At 37.0% G+C, this 21,431-nt stretch overlaps 1 protein-coding gene across 15 annotated transcripts in view; it reads left to right on the plus strand.

The window, feature by feature from the left end:
* The window catches only part of gabrr2a (gamma-aminobutyric acid type A receptor subunit rho2a), a 65,803-nt gene that overhangs the window by 14,821 nt on the left and 29,551 nt on the right, over positions 1–21,431 (plus strand). For 8 of the 15 annotated variants that reach the window (XR_015512771.1, XR_015512770.1, XR_015512772.1 and 5 more), the window contains exon 4: positions 6,302–6,408. Coding sequence is in view for 8 of the 15 variants with exons in the window: in XM_087289508.1 (XP_087145634.1) it covers positions 6,390–6,408 (19 nt within the window). In the remaining 7 variants the exon portion in view is untranslated. Of the gene's footprint in view, positions 1–2,874; positions 3,289–6,301; positions 6,409–21,431 lie in introns of those variants that run through there. The other 7 variants (XR_015512768.1, XR_015512767.1, XR_015512769.1 and 4 more) reach the window with 2 other exon arrangements.

Here is a 21,431-nt window from a genome sequence, read left to right on the forward strand (position 1 = left end):
TTACTGGAAAACAACTGGAGTGATATGCCAAGATCACTTAAGAAACCTTTTGCATGAAAATTAATTATGACAATTCTAAAGAATTATCTGTGGTCTTAGACCAGATCATGGCTGAGAAATCATGTTATGAAGTCTTACCTCCCTGACTCATTATCCATCCTTTCTGCTTTAAAGCCATGCTTAGTGAAAGTAACATCATCATCATCATCATAATCATCATATTATATAAACTTTAGTCGACTTTTAAAACTCGCTGCGTGCCGACACCTCTGCACAAAGGGCTGTTACTCCGGTTTCACGGCACATGAGCGGCGCCTATTTTATTGGCGTGCATGGAAACAACCAACCGGGATTCACACAGGAGTGCGTGCGGGAATGGTTTTCTACGCGCATGCGTCAGTTTGCTTTCACCAGCATTGAACCAGAGGGGGAGAGCTACGTCATTAACACCAACAATAATTTAGTGGCTGCATTTTATTTATTTATTTATTTAAATATTGGGAATTTATAAGCACATTTTAAATCAATAATGTCAACAGCAAAATTATATTGGGGTGGCCACAGGGGTGGCCAGAGTTTACCGTGGGGTGGCCGTGGCCACCCCTGGCCACCCCTTGGGGGCGCCCCTGTACTACTGCACTGGAAAAAATACTGGGTCCCACACAATTCATTCATGTTGTCGTAACAGAAATTAGGTAATTAGGTTTTGCCACAGCCATATCACCCTGCAAGCCCAAGGTTATCCACTGAAGTTAAGCAGAGCTGAGCCTGGTCAGTACCTGGATGGGAGACTACAATGGAACTAGGTTGCTGTTGGAGGTGATGTAATTAAGGCCAGTAGGGTTACGCTCAACCTGTGGTCTCTGTGAGTTCTAATGCCCCAGTAAAGTGAAGGGAACATTATACTCTCAGCAAGCGCTGTCTTTCGGATGAGAAGTTAAAAGCTAGGTCCTGACTCTCTGGGATCATTAAAAATCTCATGGCACTTCTCGTGAAGAGTAGGGGAGTAATCTCACCCATCATGGCCCCCCAATCATCCCCATCCACAAAATTAACTTTATCACAATAGTTGGTGTGTGGTGAGCGCACTGGCGCCGTTGTCCTGTGGCTGCTGCCGCATCATCCAGGTGGAGGCTGCACACTGGTGGAGGTGTGGAGAGACCTCAGCTCCCCCCCTACCTGCCTCATGATTGTGAAGTGCTTTGGGTGTATGGCCATGCATGATAAATGCACTATACACTTTACATTTACAACTTTAAGTTGATTTAACATAAAACAAAAAACCAAGCAAAAAGAACGGTTGTTTCAACTAATTTTTAAATAAGTAGTTTAAACAAGCAGTGGGCGAAGCGGTGGCGCAGTAGGTAGTGCTGTTGCCTCTTAGCAAGAAGGTTGCTGGTTCGAGCCTCGGTTGGGTCAGTTGGCGTTTCAGTGTGGCGTTTGCATGTTCTCTTCGCATTCGGGTGGGTATTCTCCGGGTGCTCCGGTTTCCCCCACAGTCCAAAGACATGCCGTACAGGTAAATTGGGTAGGCTAAATTGTTCCTATAGTGTATGAGTGTGAATGAGTGTGTATGGATGTTTCCCAGAGACAGGTTGCAGCTGCAAGGGCATCCGCTGGGCATCCGCATATGCTGGATAAGTTGGCGGTTCATTCCGCTGTGGTGACCCCAGATTAATAAAGGGACTAAGCCGAAAATGAATGAAGGAATGAACAAGCAGTAATGTTTTGAGTGTGTAGCTCAAATTTTGCTCAAACCATAGTTAATTTGTGATTCCGGTGGGGTGAAATTTGTTTTTGTAGTGAAGCATGATTAATTTCCTAAGGCTTCATTTGAAAACGACACTTAGTGGCTTCTTTTTTCGTTATTTGCGTAATATTGAGATGTTTACCTCAGGACAGATTCAAATGACCAATAATAATAAAAAAAAAAGATAATAGTTTTACTTCTGACGAACAGGCGGTTCATTTCACTGTGGTGACCCCTGATAATTTAGGGTCTTAGCCCTGAAGGAAAATTAACAAATCGCAAACGATTGTACCTATATTACAATATATAAAATATTTTGGTGACGCGGTGGCACAGTAGGTAGTGCTGTCGCCTCACAGCAAGAAGGTCGCTGGTTTGAGTCTCAGCTGGGTCAGTTGCCGTTTCTGTATGGAGTCCTCCGGGTGCTCCCGTTTCCCCTACAGTCCAAAGACATGCGGTACAGGTGAATTGGGTAGGCTAAATTGTCCATAGTGTATGAGTGTGGAGGTTTCCCAGAGATGGGTTGCAGCTGGAAGGGCATCCGCTGGGTAAAACATATGCTGGAAAAGTTGGTGGTTCATTCCGCTGTGGCGACCCCAGATTAATAAAGGGACTAAGCTGAAAAGAAAATGAAAGAAAGAATGAATGAATGAATAATATATTATTATAGCAACAATATTTTCAAATAACTGACTATATTGTTGGCTTAATTACCGGAAGCAATAATACCAACATTTTCCCCTGATTGTTTATGTTTTGGTCGACATAAACTCGATTTAATTTTAAGTATGAGCGCATATTTTGAAACGTACCTTTTAAGTCACAAAATAAACTTTTTATTTTTTGGCTTAGATAAAGTAGCTATCAAAAAAAGACTAGGCAAGAAAGATTATGTAATATGCAGCCAGAGTACTATTTTATGATAAGGGAGCTGAACTTCCAGAACTGCGTCGCATTGATCCCACGAGCCAAAGGGATTCCGTCGATCACTTTAGATGATGTTTTGGCATTTGCGGATGCATTTCACTCATGCATTAGATTGAAAGCATGCATAGTCCCTGAAGCAGAGCTTTTTCGGGTCATATGTGCTTTTCTAATCCTTCTTTTCCTCCAACCCTACACAGACAGCTGTGGAGAACGCGCGTATGCCCACTGCCGATGCCATGTGGTCAGAGCAGCTGTGCGGCTGATAACCAATGACAGGCAGCAGGCGCCGCGCGGGGCTGCAGCACGCGTCGCGTCGCGCTGATATTTAAACCATCCACACATCGCGCATGCCAGAGATGCGAGCTGCAGCGATTTGTGCGCCGACGACGGAAAGATGCTGCCCTTCCCGAGCCGCCGCCGCCACCGCGTTCATGGATTAAGCAGGATTTCAGGACGCACCTGTAGATTTTCCACCGGCTCTGCATGATGCCTTATGCGAGACAGCTCCTGATTTTAGTGCTCTTCCTGGGCTCGTTTGGGGAATGCCGGAATAAACACGCCACGAGAGAGAGGAGGTGGACGGGAGCTGTGGAAACTCAGAAGCATGGGACGTAAGTGGCAGATCAGTCTTTGACAGCTGAACTTGCATTGACATCTCGTGCATGATGACATATAGCTTACCTGTGCATTGTTGTTGATGGGGATGGAATAAGATGCTGATGCGTCAATGTGTTTAGTGAAGCAGTAATGGCAATGAAGATGATTGAAGGTGCCTGTCAGCAAGTTCAAAACATCTTTGTTGTGTAACAAAAATTCAGAGATTTTGTTTTAACTTGCATTTCTACTTTAATGCGTGATGGGGGAACGTTTTTAGTAAGTTAAACTCACTGGATTTAACTGTTAACCACCAATATTTAGAGAGCAGAGAGAGTAAATAGCTACTGTCTATTTAATTATAATAAAGATCTAATATAATTCAGATATGCAATACAAAGTAATTGTAAAATATGTCTGCCTTTGTTTTATTTATTATTTATTTATTTATTGTTTTGCTGTTTGCCACATAAAATGATCTTTTCACCTGACATTGCAGGAATATGTTTCAATCAAGTTCTACACCCTTGTTTATAACTAAAAGTAGTCTTAGTTTTAGATTATGCATCCACTTCTTTGCATTTTGACCCAAACATTGAGTTTTATATGGAAAAGCTAGCTTTGCATTTTAGAGTTAATTGATAACTTATGTGTTTTTAACAACAAAAACTAATTTATTCTTTCAAACTGAGATAAAAAGAGAAATTGAATGTCAGTCTGGTTGTGGATTTTTGCTTTATTCACTGATTTTCAACTGACAATGCTTCTGTCAAGTAGTGTATTAACCCTTTAACTTACAAGATTTTATTTTGAACAGTTTCTTTGGATAAACTTTGTTTCTGACGTCTGACATTTTGCATTTTGTTTTGTTTTAGCTGTAATGAAAACCATGAGGAGAAATGTCAACCAGACTGTTAAGATGCTTATTAAAGGGTGTAATGCAGTGTTACAGTCTACAGATTATGCATCTATTTCTGTACCACATTATTGTACAGTATGAAACTGGCTTTAACTTAAAATTGTGCATTTTTACACCAATTAAACAATTGTAAACCATGATATGCACATTTGCAAAAAACAACCCAAAATTGTCTGGTGTTCAGTTTTTGTTATGTCACGTGGTCTCTGGATATGAAATCCAGGAATGCCTTAATCAAGAAGTCACACTATAAAGGATCGTATAATTAAAATTAGTCTTTAAGTAGTGTTATTGCATGTAATTATTTGGATGTTGACGCACATAGCAGGTAGCTTTGAATTATATCAGATATTTTTTAATACATCAACCATTTTAAATAGTTTTTAATATAATTATAGAAATGATCTCTACAATAAATCTTTTGCTGTTTATCACATGCTCATTTAATCTGAAAATCCAGGAATACCTCGAAGTTACATATAAAATTAATCTTAAAGTAGTGATTATGCAATAAATTCCAAGCACTGTGACCCATATATTGCATGAACCTTACACTGAAGAAAAAGATGTCTGCAAAACTGTTGTATACTATTTAAATGTGTTGAATTTAAACAAACAAAGTATATTTAGTCATGTTTAACTTAATTTATTTGTCTAAACTCAGCCCAAATAAACTGTTTACAGCCACTTTACTTTCAAAAACAAAAAGTAAATCCAAAGAATAATCTTTAAATAATTTTTTTCAGTGTATGGGGAAGAGCTAACTTTGCATTTTAGGTAAATATAAATATATTTATAGCAAACTGACATGCAAAATTATAGAAATTAGCCCTAAAATGCATGCATGGTTGTCAAATTTTGCTGCACTTGTCACATGAAGTGCTGTTTCCTTCTGACAGTCCATGAATGCCTTAATCAAGTTGTCACACTAAATCATTATTAAAATTAGCCTTGGAGTTATGAATTAAATTCAATGTATTTTGACAGGCATTCTGTATGAATTTAATGGACGAAGGCTAGCTTTGAAAACTATTGAAAGCAGCAGAAATTAATTGAAAATGCCTGGCTGTAAAACTTGTTTGTAAAGAATAACTTTTGTTAATCAACCATGGCGTTGACATGGTTTGCAGCCGGTGATGTTAGGTTAATATCATAAATCATATATACTGTATCATATAATGACTGAGTACAAGTCCATTTCTGATTCTGAAAACGTTGCACAAGAACTGAGGTGATGGCGTGCACTCATCCACAGATGTCTCTCCCAGACTCAATTTTTTCGACCACCTTTATTAGCCTGATTTCTATATGACAGCAGAGGGCCATAAATGAGGCCAGGGGCCGGGGCGCAATTATCGTGACCCAGACAAATGAAACCGCCACTGAACCGAACACGTATCACTGGCGTGCTCTCCAACTGGTGCTTCTTTACTCAGACAAACAGCCACGTGTCACAAGCACGTTTCCCCCATCTGCCGGGGACAGTACATTGGCACAAAGCTATGCTGACATGAGTACACGGCCTCATGGGTCTATGAAATTAAAACAAACAACAAACCGGCGTCTTCAGAATTACCATGTTGTTAGAGTGCTAAAAGCCAGCAAATTTGCATCCAGCAGTATCGGAGCAGACAGGGTGCCAGTCATGGCAAGCTGCCTTCTGTTTTATACTCGCTACAGGAAAGAAATTACAAATGGCAAGAAGCTGTGAGGAGTGAGGCAATCGACTACTCATTGCTGTCACTGATTATAACATCACTACTTATAGAGTTAATTATGTTCATTGTTTGACTGGAACAAGCAGCCTTTGTGAAATCCACTGTCGATAAGATTTCCTGTCATTTGAAACAGATCCGGCTGCTGCTAGTTCACCGCTGCCTTAACAATTTGTTGATACGAGCGGCGTGCATGATCTTAATCCGTCATTACACTTTTGCGGCAGCTTTTTCACAGAAATTATGTAAACGTCATTGACTTTGAGGGTTCATGCTGCTTTTTTTTCTCTCTCTCTATGTAACCTCTGCTAGTTTTCACATAATAATAGTGTGTCTGTCCAAACTCATGATATAAGAGGCTGATCGGAGTGTTTTTGTGACTTTGAATTCATGCAGGTCGCTGGCGAAGAAGCCACCGGATGTGACGAAATCCCGACGACTGAAAACAGAGCAGCTGCTGAAAGTGGATGATCATGACTTCACTATGAGGCCTGCGTTTGGAGGTTAGTTCATCGTTCTGAAGCTGGGATTCCCTTCAGTTGTGTCACAACCTCTGTTGGGAGCCTGAAAAATCTTCAAATGCAGGATATGTAGTATAAAAGGTTTAACGTCAACTTCCTGCGAAGATTTGTCACAAAAATGAGACTGCTGTACTTGGAGCGTGAGAATAAGAAAGACACAAATCCTGTTGACAAAGCTAAAAAAAAATGTAGTTGTAAATAATATTATTAACCTTGAATGCACTAAATAATGGTGCATTGTTTTGCACAGGTTACACATATTTAGTATGCACAAGTGGAAAACATGCAGGTCATTTTGTTTGTCCAGCGGGCATTAAATCTACATTGGCTCCCTCTAGAGGGGTAAACAATATCTCTATAATGCGCTCTTGTAATTAAGATTTTAACTGCAGTGCATGTTATTTGGAGAACTGGAATATCTAATGTGCATTATGCAGGTAAATGTAGATTATTGTTGTTTATTACTATAGGACACATAACAGTTTCATAATGCATCATATAACATACAGTTAAGCTCTTTAAATACAAGACCAAAATATACATCTTTGTATTTAAACCTAGATGTGAATATGAAGTTTTATGAGTCTGAAAAAATGAAACATTTAGCAGAATCTGATCCTTAAATATGTGTAGGGCATTGCATATGTCAGTTTCAGGGTTCTTACACCTTTTCTAAAGTCAAATTTAAGTTTTTCAGGAACTTTTCATCTGCATTTTTACATTTTTCCAGCACTTTACAAGTGTGGTAAATTACATATTTACATACAGATACATACTTTATTACATTATATCATATGAGAGGATATAGTATTTCAAGGACAGTTTTTGATATCATGTTTGCCCCAACCCCAACATTGAATTACTTAGTGAATTACTGAAACTTCTTGAATTACTTATTTTAAAGTTAATTATTACTTATTTAGTTAGATAAATTATTTTGTAAGCAACACTATTACATTATCAAGCAGTTATAAAGACATCATCCAAAGTCTTGAAAACACTAGATTAAAATTCAAGCATTTTCAAGGATTTCCAGCACCAACATTAATCTTGCAGTTTGGTCATTTGACTCTTTTAGGGTTTTATGATGTTTGTACTCTGAAAAATGAAGACATTTAGCTCTCTGCAATGTCATAGAATTTGCTAAAATTGGGATCATTATTAATCAAAAGTAATATAGCACACTGTAAATTGGGTCCTATTTTATATTAGGTGGCCTTAACTAATATGTACTTACATTGAAAATAATGATTTGTTACAATGTACCTGTAGAATAAATACACAAGTTTACATTGTACTTATGCTTGATTAAATACCTCCATATAATGAAATTTAAATAAATCTGTAATTAAATCTGTACTTAATTTCTTATTAAACTGTTGTCCATTACTCACACCTTAAGCCACCCTTAAACATACCCAAATCATCAAACCTGTCTCTAACGCTACCCGTATCCCACTTCAAAAGCATGAGAAGTGTTCCATGTTACATGCAATACATTATGGACACCAGTACATAAATACATTGAATTTATTTTTGAATGCAAGTACGTTGTAGTTATGTAGCAGCGCTTGACTACTATGGTTGGGTAGGGCCCCACAAAGTTATGGAAGGCCCTGCATTGCCCCCCAAAACTCCACTTTTTAATAATGGTCTCTCCCTGCTAACCAAATAGAACCCATCCTACCCAACCATGGTCTTCATTACCAGTTGCAAATTGACTCATATACACTATATATATATATACACTATCTGGCAGATGTCTTGTTGCCTATCCAGGTTTTAGGAACAACAAGTAATAACTTAACTTGTAGTTGATCATTTAGTTTTAGAAGTGGCTTTTATGAAAGGCAAAAACCTAATTTTACCAAAATAAAATATGATAATGCAGTATGGTCTGACTTTGTTTTGACAAAAGTCTTGTCACTTGTCACGGAAATGATGTACAGTATAGAATATAAAGTCATGGTGCAGTGGAAAAATTAATTAATATTGTGTAAGACTCCCATGAGCTTGGAGGATTTTATCCATACATCTCTGCAATGACTTACATAAATGATTAATAAAGTCATCTGGAATTGCAAAGAAAGTGTTGTTGCAGGACTTTCAGATTTCATCAAGATTCTTTGGATTCATCTTGAATGCCTCCTCCATCTTACCCCAGACATGCTCAATAATGTTCATGTCTGGTGACTGGGTTTGCCAATCCTGGAGCTCCTTGACCTTCTTTGCTTTCAGGAACTTTGATGTGGAGGCTGAAGTATGAAGAGCAGTGCTATCCTGCTGAAGAATTTACCCTCTCCTGTGGTCTGTAATGTAATGGGCAGCACAAATGTCTTGTGTCAAATGTCCACTCTGCAGATCTCTCGCACATCCCCATACCAAATGTAACCCCACACCACGATTTTTCTTTCACCAAACGTGTCTGATGAGAATCTTGGGTCCATACGAATTCCAATAGGTCTTCTGCAGTGTTTGTGATGATTGGGATGCAGTTCAATGATTCATCTGCCACTTTTCTAAATGATCGACTTGAAGTGAAATGATTATATTTTGCTTTTAAATCTGGGGTCGACGACAAGACTTTGGTCAGGTACTGTAGTGTATATGCTGCATTACATTACATTATTGTAGCAGTTAGTGCTGCAGTTGTATGCGTGATTGTGTAACACTCAATATACAGATTACAAACACGTAATTTTCATAGAAATGATAATTAAATGACAATAGTCATTTCAATTGTTCTGAAAACATTAATTAAACTAAGCTTCATTAAAAGGGTTTTAAAAGACTCAAAGTTGATGCAACTCTTGCTGAAATTCACAATTATTTTCAGGCAAACGTTCCACTCATATTGTTTCTGCAGTAATTGAATTAGTCATTAATTCATGTTAGGAATAACAATGGATTGTTGGTCTGTAAGAAGTCTGTGTGTTTTGATTTAATTTATGCACTGACATGGATTTGCTTTGAACATGATTTCACATATTTCTTTAACAAATCAATAGCATATTAAACTCAGTCAGATCAATTACAGTTTTAAGCCTTTAGCCTGGCAGATGGAGCTTTGTACACTTCAATTCAAGCTTTTTACACAAGTTTTAATGAGATTGTCACAGTTAGGAGAGTTAACAGTCAATCAGATCTCATAGAAACAGCTGGATGCGTGTTCGAATTAATCCACTGGGAAGATGAGATCCTTAAATAAGAAAACTCTTCCCCAAAAAATGCAAATTGTCATTATTTATTCACTCTCCTTTTTTTCCTAACCCACATACTGAGATATTCTCAGAGGATTATGGTGATAGTCTTAATAACAAGTGGGGTGTGTGGTATTTATCATCTATAATAACATAAATTTGTTTTAATGATGTGCAAGCTGACGTTATTGAGTGTGCCATTCATGCTGTAGGAGTTCAATAGCATTCACTGCATGGTGAAGCTATTAAAAAGCAGTTAGAATGGCCCTATAAAACAAATTACAAGCAAAAACAAATCCATGCGAGGGTGTGTTTATATCTAAATATAGCAAAAGGGTTCCTGAACTACTTTTTTATTAGTTGTACTGTTCTCTGAGGTATACTTATGCCGTTATCGAGACTTTTTCACATCAGAAACAACACAATTCAGCAGAATAGGCTCATTTCTGTCCTGTTTTACCACACATAGTATAAACAGGCTAGGCTAAGAAATAAAGGCCTGTTCGTTTGATTGGCTAAAGGTTTGCATATTTTAAAAAATGTCACAGCTTTGCTTCTAAGATTTTTGGCCCTAAGTTTTAAGGTCTTAAAATGTGACAGAGTTTTAAACGTCTACATGTTTGACAGCCTAAAAGATTTACATACTCAATCAGTACACTTCAAGCTATCTTAGCAATAGTGAACATGTAATGAAAGCAGCCACTCACACTTAGATCCAATGGGACAAAAGCAGTTGGCACATCATCTTCTTTTAGTTTTAATCTTTCTGAAAATCTCGTAAACAATTTTTTGGTAAAATGAGTGTGAACGAAGGACCAAGCTTTTACTAATGTGATCTTTGATTAAAAATAGCAGTTTAATGCATCTTGTTGTCTTCAGGGCCATCTTTATAATTCGGTTTCTGCATTGACCTTCGTTTGCCTCTCTTGTTATTTATCTACTGGATGTGCAGATCTTTGCACAGAGCTAAATCGAGGGTGATGTAGACCTTTAACTATTCCAAATTAAGTCTCATATTTTACAACCTGTTGATTAGGCAGATTCGCTTCAGTATGAGCTGTTTTTTTTGTAGATCAACAAGAAAGCTATAAGTATAACTTACAATAAAAAAGATTTATAGTACAATGACCGCATGTATGTCAAAAGATATAGGCTATTAAAGCTTTGTTATTTTTCAGTTTATAAATTTCGCTATTTTGCTATTTTCCCAATTATCAGCATGAACACACACGCAAATGTTAGGATTATTTTTTATTACAAGAGTTTAACAAACAGGAGGTTAATTCATGAAAATGTCTAGAGTGTTATATTTTAGACACCACAATTATTTTTTCCGTCTAACCATTACAAATATTAGCACTGCAGACCCTGTAACCTTCTCACTGTCCGACAAGCTTTCTCTATCAGCCAAGGCGGTCCCATATCAATTTGTGCACTCCCCAAGAGTATTTCTAGGAATATTTTTGGAATATTGACCTACTGATTTGAGCCAGAATCAGACATAAATGTCTGCATTATGCACACAAGAGATGCATTCAGAATGTGAGAGTAACTTAAAATAAAATCAAACTAAATCAAACAAAAAAGATGAAAGCAACAAATATAGTTATGGAAAGTTCGGATCATTCATTCATTTATTCATTCATTTTCTTTTTGGCTTAGTCCCTTTATTAATCACAGGTCGCCACAGCTGAATGAACTGCCAACTTATCCAGCAAATGTTTTACGTGGCGGATGCCCTTCCAGCTGCAACTCATCACTGGGAAACACCCATACACTCTTGCATTCACACACACATACACTACGGCCAATTTAGTTGATTAAATTCACCTATAGCACATTGAAAAAGTGCATCATAAAAAAATTCCACAAACATTTCTGCTCATATACTAGTGGTTTGATCAAAGACTATAGAATGCATAAGATATGTCACTCTTCACATCTTTTTGAATAAGGTAAAGTAATGGTCAATATGGTGAATAAACCCCTGCCTACTAGTACAGGAGCCAATCATCGAACGCTATAGACTGACAATACTCTGGGGTAGAGGCTCGAACCAGACATGATTTACTGCAGATTTTGTGTGATTTGGACATTTAGAAATAAAACTAAAGACACAGTTGTTGTTTAATTTTATTGGTGATTCCTAATATGAAATTCAGTGGTAAACTTGGCAAGCAATTTTGGGGAATTTGATGTTTCCCCATTCAGACAGAATGCCTGAGCATACTGCCCGAGAGGCATTTCAAAGGGGGCCGCCGAGTGAAATGACTTGCCTTAAAGGGACTTTGGTTTGATTGTCATATTGATTTATCTATGACAGGCATGTAAATGTAATAAGACTTTTCAACTCATACAAGTAGTCAACATGAACTCTAAATATTGTCTATAGGCCCTATCATATACCTGGCGCAATACATGTTTGGCGAGATTTGTTGCTAGATTCAGACCAACGCAGCCCTAATTGAATAGCTTTGCACACTGTTGTTTAAATAATACATCCATTTGCGCCACTTTGTGGACTCATGGGTGTTCCGGTCTAGAAAGGAGGTGTGTTAAGGTGCATTGTTGGAGCATTGCTATTTTGAGGAACTAAAATAAACTGCGCAATAGAGTCCAGCGTTAGTTATGCGTAGGCCCACGGTATCTGCATGAGCAGATTTCTAGCCATTCATTGAGTCTATTTATCAACTTGTGTAAACGTGTGTAAATTTATATTTATTCAGTTTTTAAATTAATTACTGTAATATTATTGACTAATATGAAAATATTAATATGATTTATTTTCAATACAGTTTTTAAAGTAATATTCTCTATCTTTTAGTAGATATATTATATGAGAGACTTGCTTTGTTTACCAAATATAAGTGGATCTAATTGGATTTGCATTGTAAACATTAAATAAAGGTCGAAAAAGGTATTACATTTTATTTCATATATAAGGTTTTAGTTATACCTTATTGATACTCCCAAAATAATTCTGCATAAATCCACAGATCTTTAACACAATTCTGCGCAGAAATAGCTAAACATCTCCACAGATTCTGTCTGGCCCTAGTTATGCGCCTTAAACCTGTACACATTGCTTAAACACAGGATGTACAGCAATACTCAAATATCTTTACATATGAAAAAGGAATGAAAGGATTAAATAAAATATTTAATAATATGCAATAAAATATTACAAAAATTATTACTTTCTTCATAATTCTAAAAACCACTGCCTCCTTGCCTCATCTCAGGGGGCTTTTTCAGTTTATTCATGACAATTTGCTTTTGTACAATGTTATTATTGTTCACAGTATTTTTTCATCTATGTATATTTATATTTGCTTTAATAAAAAACAAGTTTAGATTAGTTCATTCAGTCAGTCATTTGCAGCTTAGTCCCTTTATTAATCTGGATTCACCACAGTGGAATGAACCACCAATCCAGCAAATGTTTTATGCTGCGGATGCCTTTCTAGCTGCAACCCATCACTGGGAAACATCTATACACACTCATTCACACACATACACTACGGACAATTTTAGCTTACCCAATTCACCTATAGCGCATGTCTTGCTCTTAATGCTTCTGCACCATGCACTTTAGACTTTGCACCCAGATCATTAAAATAGAGCTCTATGTGTTCTGAAAGTATGAGCTGTCCAGATTCATAATAATGTTGTCATTGGGGCCCAACGGCATTGCTGTTTTTCATAACATGTAATTTTTATTGTGCAAGCGTATAAAATGATTACAGAATAACAGCTTCAGAAGACATTTATTGTGCTCTTTGACTGTCATGGTCACTATGAACTGCTGTTGCAATGGTGTAAAGATAAAAAAACATGTCCATTTACCATCCAAGGATGAAAATAGCAGCACAGGGGTTTGAAAAGAAGAGGCTAAGTAAATCATGTCTGAATTTTCATTTTTTTTTTGTATGATCTATTCCTTTAATGCAGACACTTCTTTTAGTCTAGCATGGCTAGAATGGTATTAAAGGATGATATAAGGGGGAGCTCAAGGCTTCTCTTTGTACGACACTTAAAAGTTTGAGCAGTAAAGGCTAAGAACTAATGAAAGTTCTCCTGCCAGTCCATACAGACCCCCTATTCTTTTTTTAATGATGTGTTCCTATATAGGGCAAAGAAAAAGGAGCATTCTGGCGTTTGATGCCGTTCCTCCTATGAATAGAGTATCTAAAAAGTCACTCATTTGGATGCTCTGACTCGGCGTACGTTTGGGAATTGCTCTTTGTTCAGCAGGGGGTCACAGCAAAGGGAATGAAAATAGCCCAAACATATTCCCCCCCTCAGACGCATGCACTGATCTGTCAGCTCTGCCACTGATGCATTGTTGCATTGGTGAAAACCTCACTGCTAGTTCAAAACGTAATGTAATGAGTTCATCTGCCAACCAATACCATCGATTCATGTCGTATTATAGATCTCCACCCGAGGGTTTGAAGGGCATTTACATTTATTGCTCTCCTAAAAAACTTCAAAATGATTTTTTAAATGCACTTATAATGCATTTTTGTAAAAAATAAAGTAAAATAAGAATTTTATTCTTTATTTTTAAATCATTTTAAACATTATTATTGATCTATTATAACTTAAAGACAAAAGTTGAATAATATTTAATTTGTATATGTTAATTTATATGTGTTTTATTCATTTTATCTTGGTGATTCAGACACCAAAATCTGCAAATGAATAGCAAAATCTCTAGGCAAAAAAACTAATTCCAGTAAAAAAAAAAACACTAATTGTTTTTCATGAATGAACAGAGTAGGTTTGTTGTGAAGGATGTGCAAAAAGCGAGCCCGTGGTCACTGAAAACAAAATAACAATGGATGAGCTCTTCTATTAGCATGGACATTACTAAGAATATGTTTTAATAAACTTTCCTTTTAGAGGAATTGTTTTTAATAAATTCTGAACATGTCACAGGTTAGATTTGGCCTTAAAAACTGAAAGTGCTTTTGTGAAAATGACTGAAAATTCCTTTTTGCATGTAGATGTTACTTAATGTAGGTGTCACGGTGGCACAGTGAGTAGCATTATCGGCTTACAGCAAGAATGTCGCTGGTTTGAAACTGTCAAACTGGGTCACACATTCTGTGAGGAGTTTGCATGTTCTCCCCGTGGGTTTGCATGGGTTTCCTTCGGGTGCTCCAGTGTCCCCCACAAGTCCAAAGACATGCAGTATAGGTGAATTGGGTAAGCTAAAATGTCCGTAGTGTATGTGTGGGAATGAGTGTGTATGGATGTTTCAGCTGGAATGGCATTCGCTGCATAAAAATAAGCTGGATAAGTTGGTGGTTCATTTCACTGTGGTCACCCCTGATTAATAAAAGGACTAAGCCAAAAAGAAAATGAATGAATGTTACTTGATATCAAAAGTAAACTTAACTTCTTTTATTAGTTTTGTGGTGTGGTCACATTTTCACTAAAAGTTTAGCAGGTTTTGAAGTCGACTGCTTTTATGAAAAACTACAACCACTTTGCATTTAGATGTTACTCTTAAACAGCGGTTCTCAACCTGGGTGCCATCAGATGGTGCTAGGGGGGTAATGAGGGGTAATCAACAGACCCACCAGTATTAATTTTGTGTCCTGCATTATTCTGAAGGTTAATGTATTTGTTTATTAGTTTGAGCTCAAAAGTACATCAAAATTTAAGGTTTACGTTTGTGTCATTTAAATACAGTTGATACTTTTGCATGCAGGAAAAGAAGCTCAGAGCTGCACTGCTATATGCATGGGGACTTTTCTTTGATAAGCACAGTGCGGTTTTTGGCGCTCGTCTGCTGCTCCTGACTTATGTTTTGCTTAAATAACTAAAAGAATGCTTAGGTCTATTTATCTGACTATATTTTAGTTAAAATATATGATCAATGGTGTAAAAAGAATATTATCGGTAGATCCAAAAGGCTTCGCCTTACACAAATGGGCTCTGCTGAAAAAGTTTGAGAACCACTGCTTTAAAATGTCTTGTAACAAGAGTAGTTGCGTTTGATAATTTGTTAATAATTAATAAAAACCACACTGTGCTGTAGATGTTGGTGCTTTAAGACTGTCTGCAGAACTTTTTCTGTTTTAAATTTTTTTTGTGAACCGGGGTTTAAGAGGTTTTTTTTAATCGGTATTTAATAGCAGCAGGTACAGGACATCAACATGAGGTTAGGTTAACGTTGTACCCCAATGTCATGGGACGTTGCAATTTGTTTGGCAATGAAAAACAGGTTGACGTCAGAACCCAACGTCAGACTGACGTAGATGTCCAACGTCGCACAGAGTTTGCTAATGATGTCTAATGATGTTACAGCTTGATGTTGTGTGGATTTTACCAATACGACGTCTATCAGATGATGGATTTTGGCTGCCATACCTGACGAATAAATGTCAGTATTTGACATCAATATGACGTTTGTTTAAGATGTTGGCTCGATGTTGGATTTTGGTCACTTTCCAACACAAATCAACAAAATTTCATCATCATTTCACATCGTTATTGAACGTCAAAACCACAGTGTCCTTAGATGCCGCCAACCTAAATCTAACCTAACATTAATGTCCTATGATGTTGTGTGTCTGCTGGGATGTAGATGTTAAGCAAAAAATACATTACATTGTTGTATCAATGATATTTTTGTGAATTATTTAAACCATTTATTTTCAAAGCTCCATTCATTTTATTTTTAATCATCGTGCACTTTTGCACCAGAAAAAAAACACTACCTTTTATCACTGTTGAACCCTATAATATCCAACAATGCTTTCCGGCCTGTGTTTCAACCATCAAATTCCAGCGTTCCACCTAAGCAATGATTAGTAAAAGGTGGCGCAGGTATAATGTGCCCTGTGTACTGCATAAATGAGATTTACTTCAGAAGCAAAAGAGAATTGCTAATGCATGACTGCAGTCTGGTTTAAATCCAGAGACGGCTAACTGATGGTGCATAAAGCTTACGCCTAATCCTCCACCAGGGGAGTATCGGTTGATGTACACAGGACATATAGCACTCACTGCGCGTTCACGGGTCATTATGGGCCACTATGCGTTTCTTCTTGATGTGAAGGATTACGCATATTAAGGATTTGTCTTATGTTGTGTGATGACACACATCCCTGTTTACTTCTGTATGCAGATTTGCATATGTGCAATGCTGCTCTCAATACTAATGTTCAGGCCAGATAAAAATCAGATACTGACAAAATAAATAAATAAAGATGAAGCGCTATGGCAGCATTGGGATTAATGACTACCGATCACTTCTTAAAAATTGATTTCCGATGTCTCGTTCTGCCAGTCTTGAGTACGCAAGCAGACGTGCATCTGCTCTCAAATCAGACACGTTTACCGTGGAGCGTCTCACACTTTGATTGTCGCAGGTAAATAACAAATCTGACAGCTGACTAGGTACAAGTCATACATCTTTATTAAAGGGGACATATTTTTTTCTGCTTTTCATAAGATGAGAAATAAATCTCTGCTGTCCATATGAAGTGTCAGCTCAAAATACCAAACAGATAGTTAATTAAACCCAAATATGGGCATAATTTGATAAGCCACAAGAACAACATGCTGTTTTTGTGTGTGTGCCTTTAAATGCAAATGCACTGTTGCTTTCCAGAAGAGGGCGGAGCCTTTTTACACTATTCTGACAATCCCAAAACAACAAAACAAGTGAAACTATGCAGCCAAAAAGTCAGAAACTATTAAACCCTTACATGTTCAATTACAGTGTTACATTGACGCTGAGGGTGGAAAACATGCAGATTTAAGGTGGTAATGATAAGTAAACCCCCTAGATTTTTGCGATTCCACAATCGCTGACTCTAATGCAAAAAAAAAAAATCAAAAACTTTAGCGATCCTGCAAAATTCTTAATTTAAACACAAAATAGACACAAAAAATGTAAATAATCTTATAAAACATCCAGTTCTAAACCATATAATCAAATTAGATTTATTTCAGTTTGCAATTGATTGTTTTACAAGACTTCAAATACAACATGTGCAGTGTATTTGAATGTTAGGCATTGTTTTGTAGCCTGTGCAGTAAGCTGACGTGGGTGAAGCGCAAGAGATTTACATGTGAAGTCAATGCAAAGATGTGATTAGACATCCTGTGGCACAAATTGGACATTTTGTGAGTTTGACGCGCTTCAGACTTCAAAAGAAAGTGGGAGCAAACATCTAACAAACGAAGCAATGGAACAGACAGAAAAGCAAGCAGCTTACAATGATGGAGATTGCTTAAGGATGACTGCCGCTTAATGTGACCGAATTGAAGGACATTATTTGTTCTTTACATGTATGGCTGGTATTCATACCTGCCAACACTTCCAATTTTTCCAAGTTCCCCGTATTTAGGACCCACCTCCTACCACCGTCACGTTTTGTTATTTCTCTTAGAAAACTCCTGTAATTTCTGTAAACTTTGGTATAGTACATCTGATCACAGAGACTGCCTGAAACCTGGTCCATAGTACAGTTAATAACACCACAGTACTGTTACTAACCTGGTTCTCAACTGTTTTATTCAGATATACATATATATAGATTTAAAAAAAAAAAATATATATATATATATATATATTTATTTTTTTTTTTTCAACGCAAAATTGTCCTCAAACTTCTTGAAATTACCTCCACAAAATCAGCCATTTCGCAAAAAAATCTTGAAAAACTAGGGGGCCTGAATAAGATCTACCGACTGTGTCACTAGGGAAGCCAAATCAGAGCAGTACATTTTTCCACATGCAGGTTGCAGAAAAAGGCTTAGCAAAACAAAGTGGGTTGTCTTGTTTAAAGTTCTTTAGATTTGTAGATGCACTGATGGACATGATTATAGCATTATACTGTATATTATAGCATACACAATGTGAACTTTTAAATAATTAATTAATTTCTTTTTGTCAAACAAGTTTGTATGTCTTTTTTCCCCCCTTTGGTAGAAGTCATGTCGAAATCAATGCTTGTATGGTGGTGGATTGTATTGTGTACCAGGAACTTACAAACCAAGTACCTCACAAGCTTCCAGTCATTTATTGAACATGTCAAAAAAGTCCCGGAGGAAAAACTCATTGAGCAAAGAGCACTGCATGGTGTGTAATGCATGATAGGGTTGTCAGAGATCATAGTGTACCATGCACTATGCTTCATAATTCACTCACACGTTGTGACCAGGCACCCTGGTTTGCTGGGACTGAAACAGAACCAGATCCTGTGTGCAACAAACATACATGGCTCTTATTAAATTTTGTGAGAGCTTGAGAGAGAGCGACGGATAGATAGAGAGTGTAGCTCTGAAAGCAGAGAAGAGATTCTCCCTCTGTCCATGTTTTTGGCACGATGTATCATGTATTTGCTTTGGAATGGACTAAATGCATAGCTAGTGTTTTTCAGCCAATGATGTTGTAATGTACAATTAATATACATTTAATTAAACAGACTTAAGCATTTGTTTGACCGCTATTTGACCGAAAGACCTTTTAAACACAGGCGCCGTCATTAGGACCAGGCTAGTGCTGAAATTCCATTGAAAATACTGAGGTAAAATTAATTTCCATATTTTGAAGACATGGAGCGTAAACATATAATTAAATGCTGTGCTTCTTGTTTGGTCTGATACCCTCTTTATATCATATCTCAGCCAGTTTTTTTCTTAAGAAATCAGATTTTAAATGCAGTGATTTTGTATGAGATGATAATTAACCAGAAGCACTGGGGCAGGCTGACTGAAGTTACCAGTTCATGTGCATATACCCCATTTTCCAGGTTATAAAACCTTGTTGTGTACGTCCGCTTTAGGGTGTTTTTTAGCCTGTGGTTCAGTTCATTTGGTCTAGTGTTCTGTCAATTTGTCTTGTCTTGTTAGATTTTTATATCAAGGGTAGCAAATTATACATTGGAACATTTTCTTTAGTTAAAAAAGATATAGCATCATTCACTCTCCCTCATGTGGTTTTAAACCTTTATGAGTTACAGAAAAAGATATATGAGACTTTCATGGTGAGAAAAAATATTATGAAAGTTGATGAGTCCAAGCAACCAGCATTTTTCAAAATATCTTCTTTTGTGTAAAGAGAAAAAAGAAACTCAAATAGGTTTTGAAAAAGTCAGTAAAATATTTCAAAATTGTAATTGGGTGAACTGTTCCTTTAAGGTGCTTTTTACACCACACAGATCTGGTCTGAACCAGTTGAATCAAGATGCAGTCTTTTGAACACACCCACGTCAATCATTGGCCAGATGTGTCATGAACATCTTAAATGTTCATTTCAACTGGTCAGAATGAAAGTGCAGACAATTTACAACAGAATTTTTTAGACGTAAACAAAGTGGACTTCATGACACTTGTTAGTATAGAGAAAAGATGACAGTGCTATCCAATTCTGTAATTAATGCTGAGTTCCACACAATCCCTTCATGTTGCCCCTATTTAAATTGAAGTTAACTCAATGGGGTTTTTTTAGTTTTTTTTTTTTTTTACAATTTTAAGTTTATTGAACATAAAACAATTAAGTCCCAAACAAACCTTAAGAACTCATTTCAGCTCATTTTAAATTTGAACAAGCAGCAAAAAACATTTTTGAGTGCTGGAAAACGTATATATAAAGTTTGTGTGCATCACTTCAGACAAACTACTGTAGTGAACTTTTAAAGTGGATCATCACCTTTCATCAAAGTTGTCCTAAAACTATTGAACAACACCCATTCTTGTGCGAGGACAATTTTGTAAAACGTTTTTGATCCACTTCGAATGTTAACTACTGTATCTTGAATGTCTCTGGAAAATTATTTTTTAATGCATTGTTAATTTTACATGTTGTTAAAGCACTGTCAACAGACAAATAGTCCTCATCCCATAATGCACAATGCCGATGACTACAGCAACTAGTTTAGTTTGAAACTGCACTGTAGTTTTTGCAGTTGATTTGTACAATATTGAGTAGTGGATGGGGCTTTCTTCATGCACACCAATCACTAATAGCAAACAAATGGTAAAAGGGAGCGGTTAAGAATATTGTAGATAAAGCCGTCAAAACTATGTCAACAGAGAAAGACCACCACTCCAAACCCAATAGCAAATTGTCAGACTTTGATTGAAGATTACCAAAAAACTTTTTTTTTTTTTTAATTTGTTTAACTTGCATGGATTAATTGTTCAATAGCACAGGTCTCAAACTCAATTAATGGAGGGCCGCAGCTCTACAGTTTTGCTCCTACCCGATCAAACACAGCTGATCCAATTAATCGAGGTGTTCAAAAGAGTCATGAACATCTTCATTAGTTGGATCAGCTGTGTTTGATTAGGGTTGGAGCAAAAAGGAAAGAGCTGCAGCCCCTCAGGAATTGAGTTTGAGCTCAACCTATGACCTAAAGAATAAAAATGTGTGCTAGCAAACAAAGATTGTACTGTACATTTAGATTTCACAGGACTTTCAAAACAGAAAAAAAAATACCGGTTTTCATGATATATATAGGGCCATTACTAAATAATCACACTTATACTGTAATAATCGAATGGCTGCTGGTTCGATTCCCAGTCCTAGCAGGAATTGAAGATGGGGAATGAACCACACTGTCTTCTCTTCATCTCTGATACCCAGCTGAGGTGCCCTTGAGCAAGGCACTGAACCCCTAATTGCTTCCAAAACCTTGCTGGAAGCAATAGCTGCCTACTGCTCTGGGTATATGCTCACTGTGAGTGTGTATGCTCTCACTTCTCATTTGTTGTGTGTGTGTGTGTGTGTGTGTGTGTGTGTGTGTGTGTGTGTGTGTGTGCGTGCGTGCGTGCGTGTGT

The sequence above is a fragment of the Danio rerio genome, chromosome 17 (assembly GCF_052040795.2).
Source record: "Danio rerio strain M-AB ecotype USA chromosome 17, GRCz13ab, whole genome shotgun sequence".
NCBI classification, from domain to species: domain Eukaryota; kingdom Metazoa; phylum Chordata; class Actinopteri; order Cypriniformes; family Danionidae; genus Danio; species Danio rerio.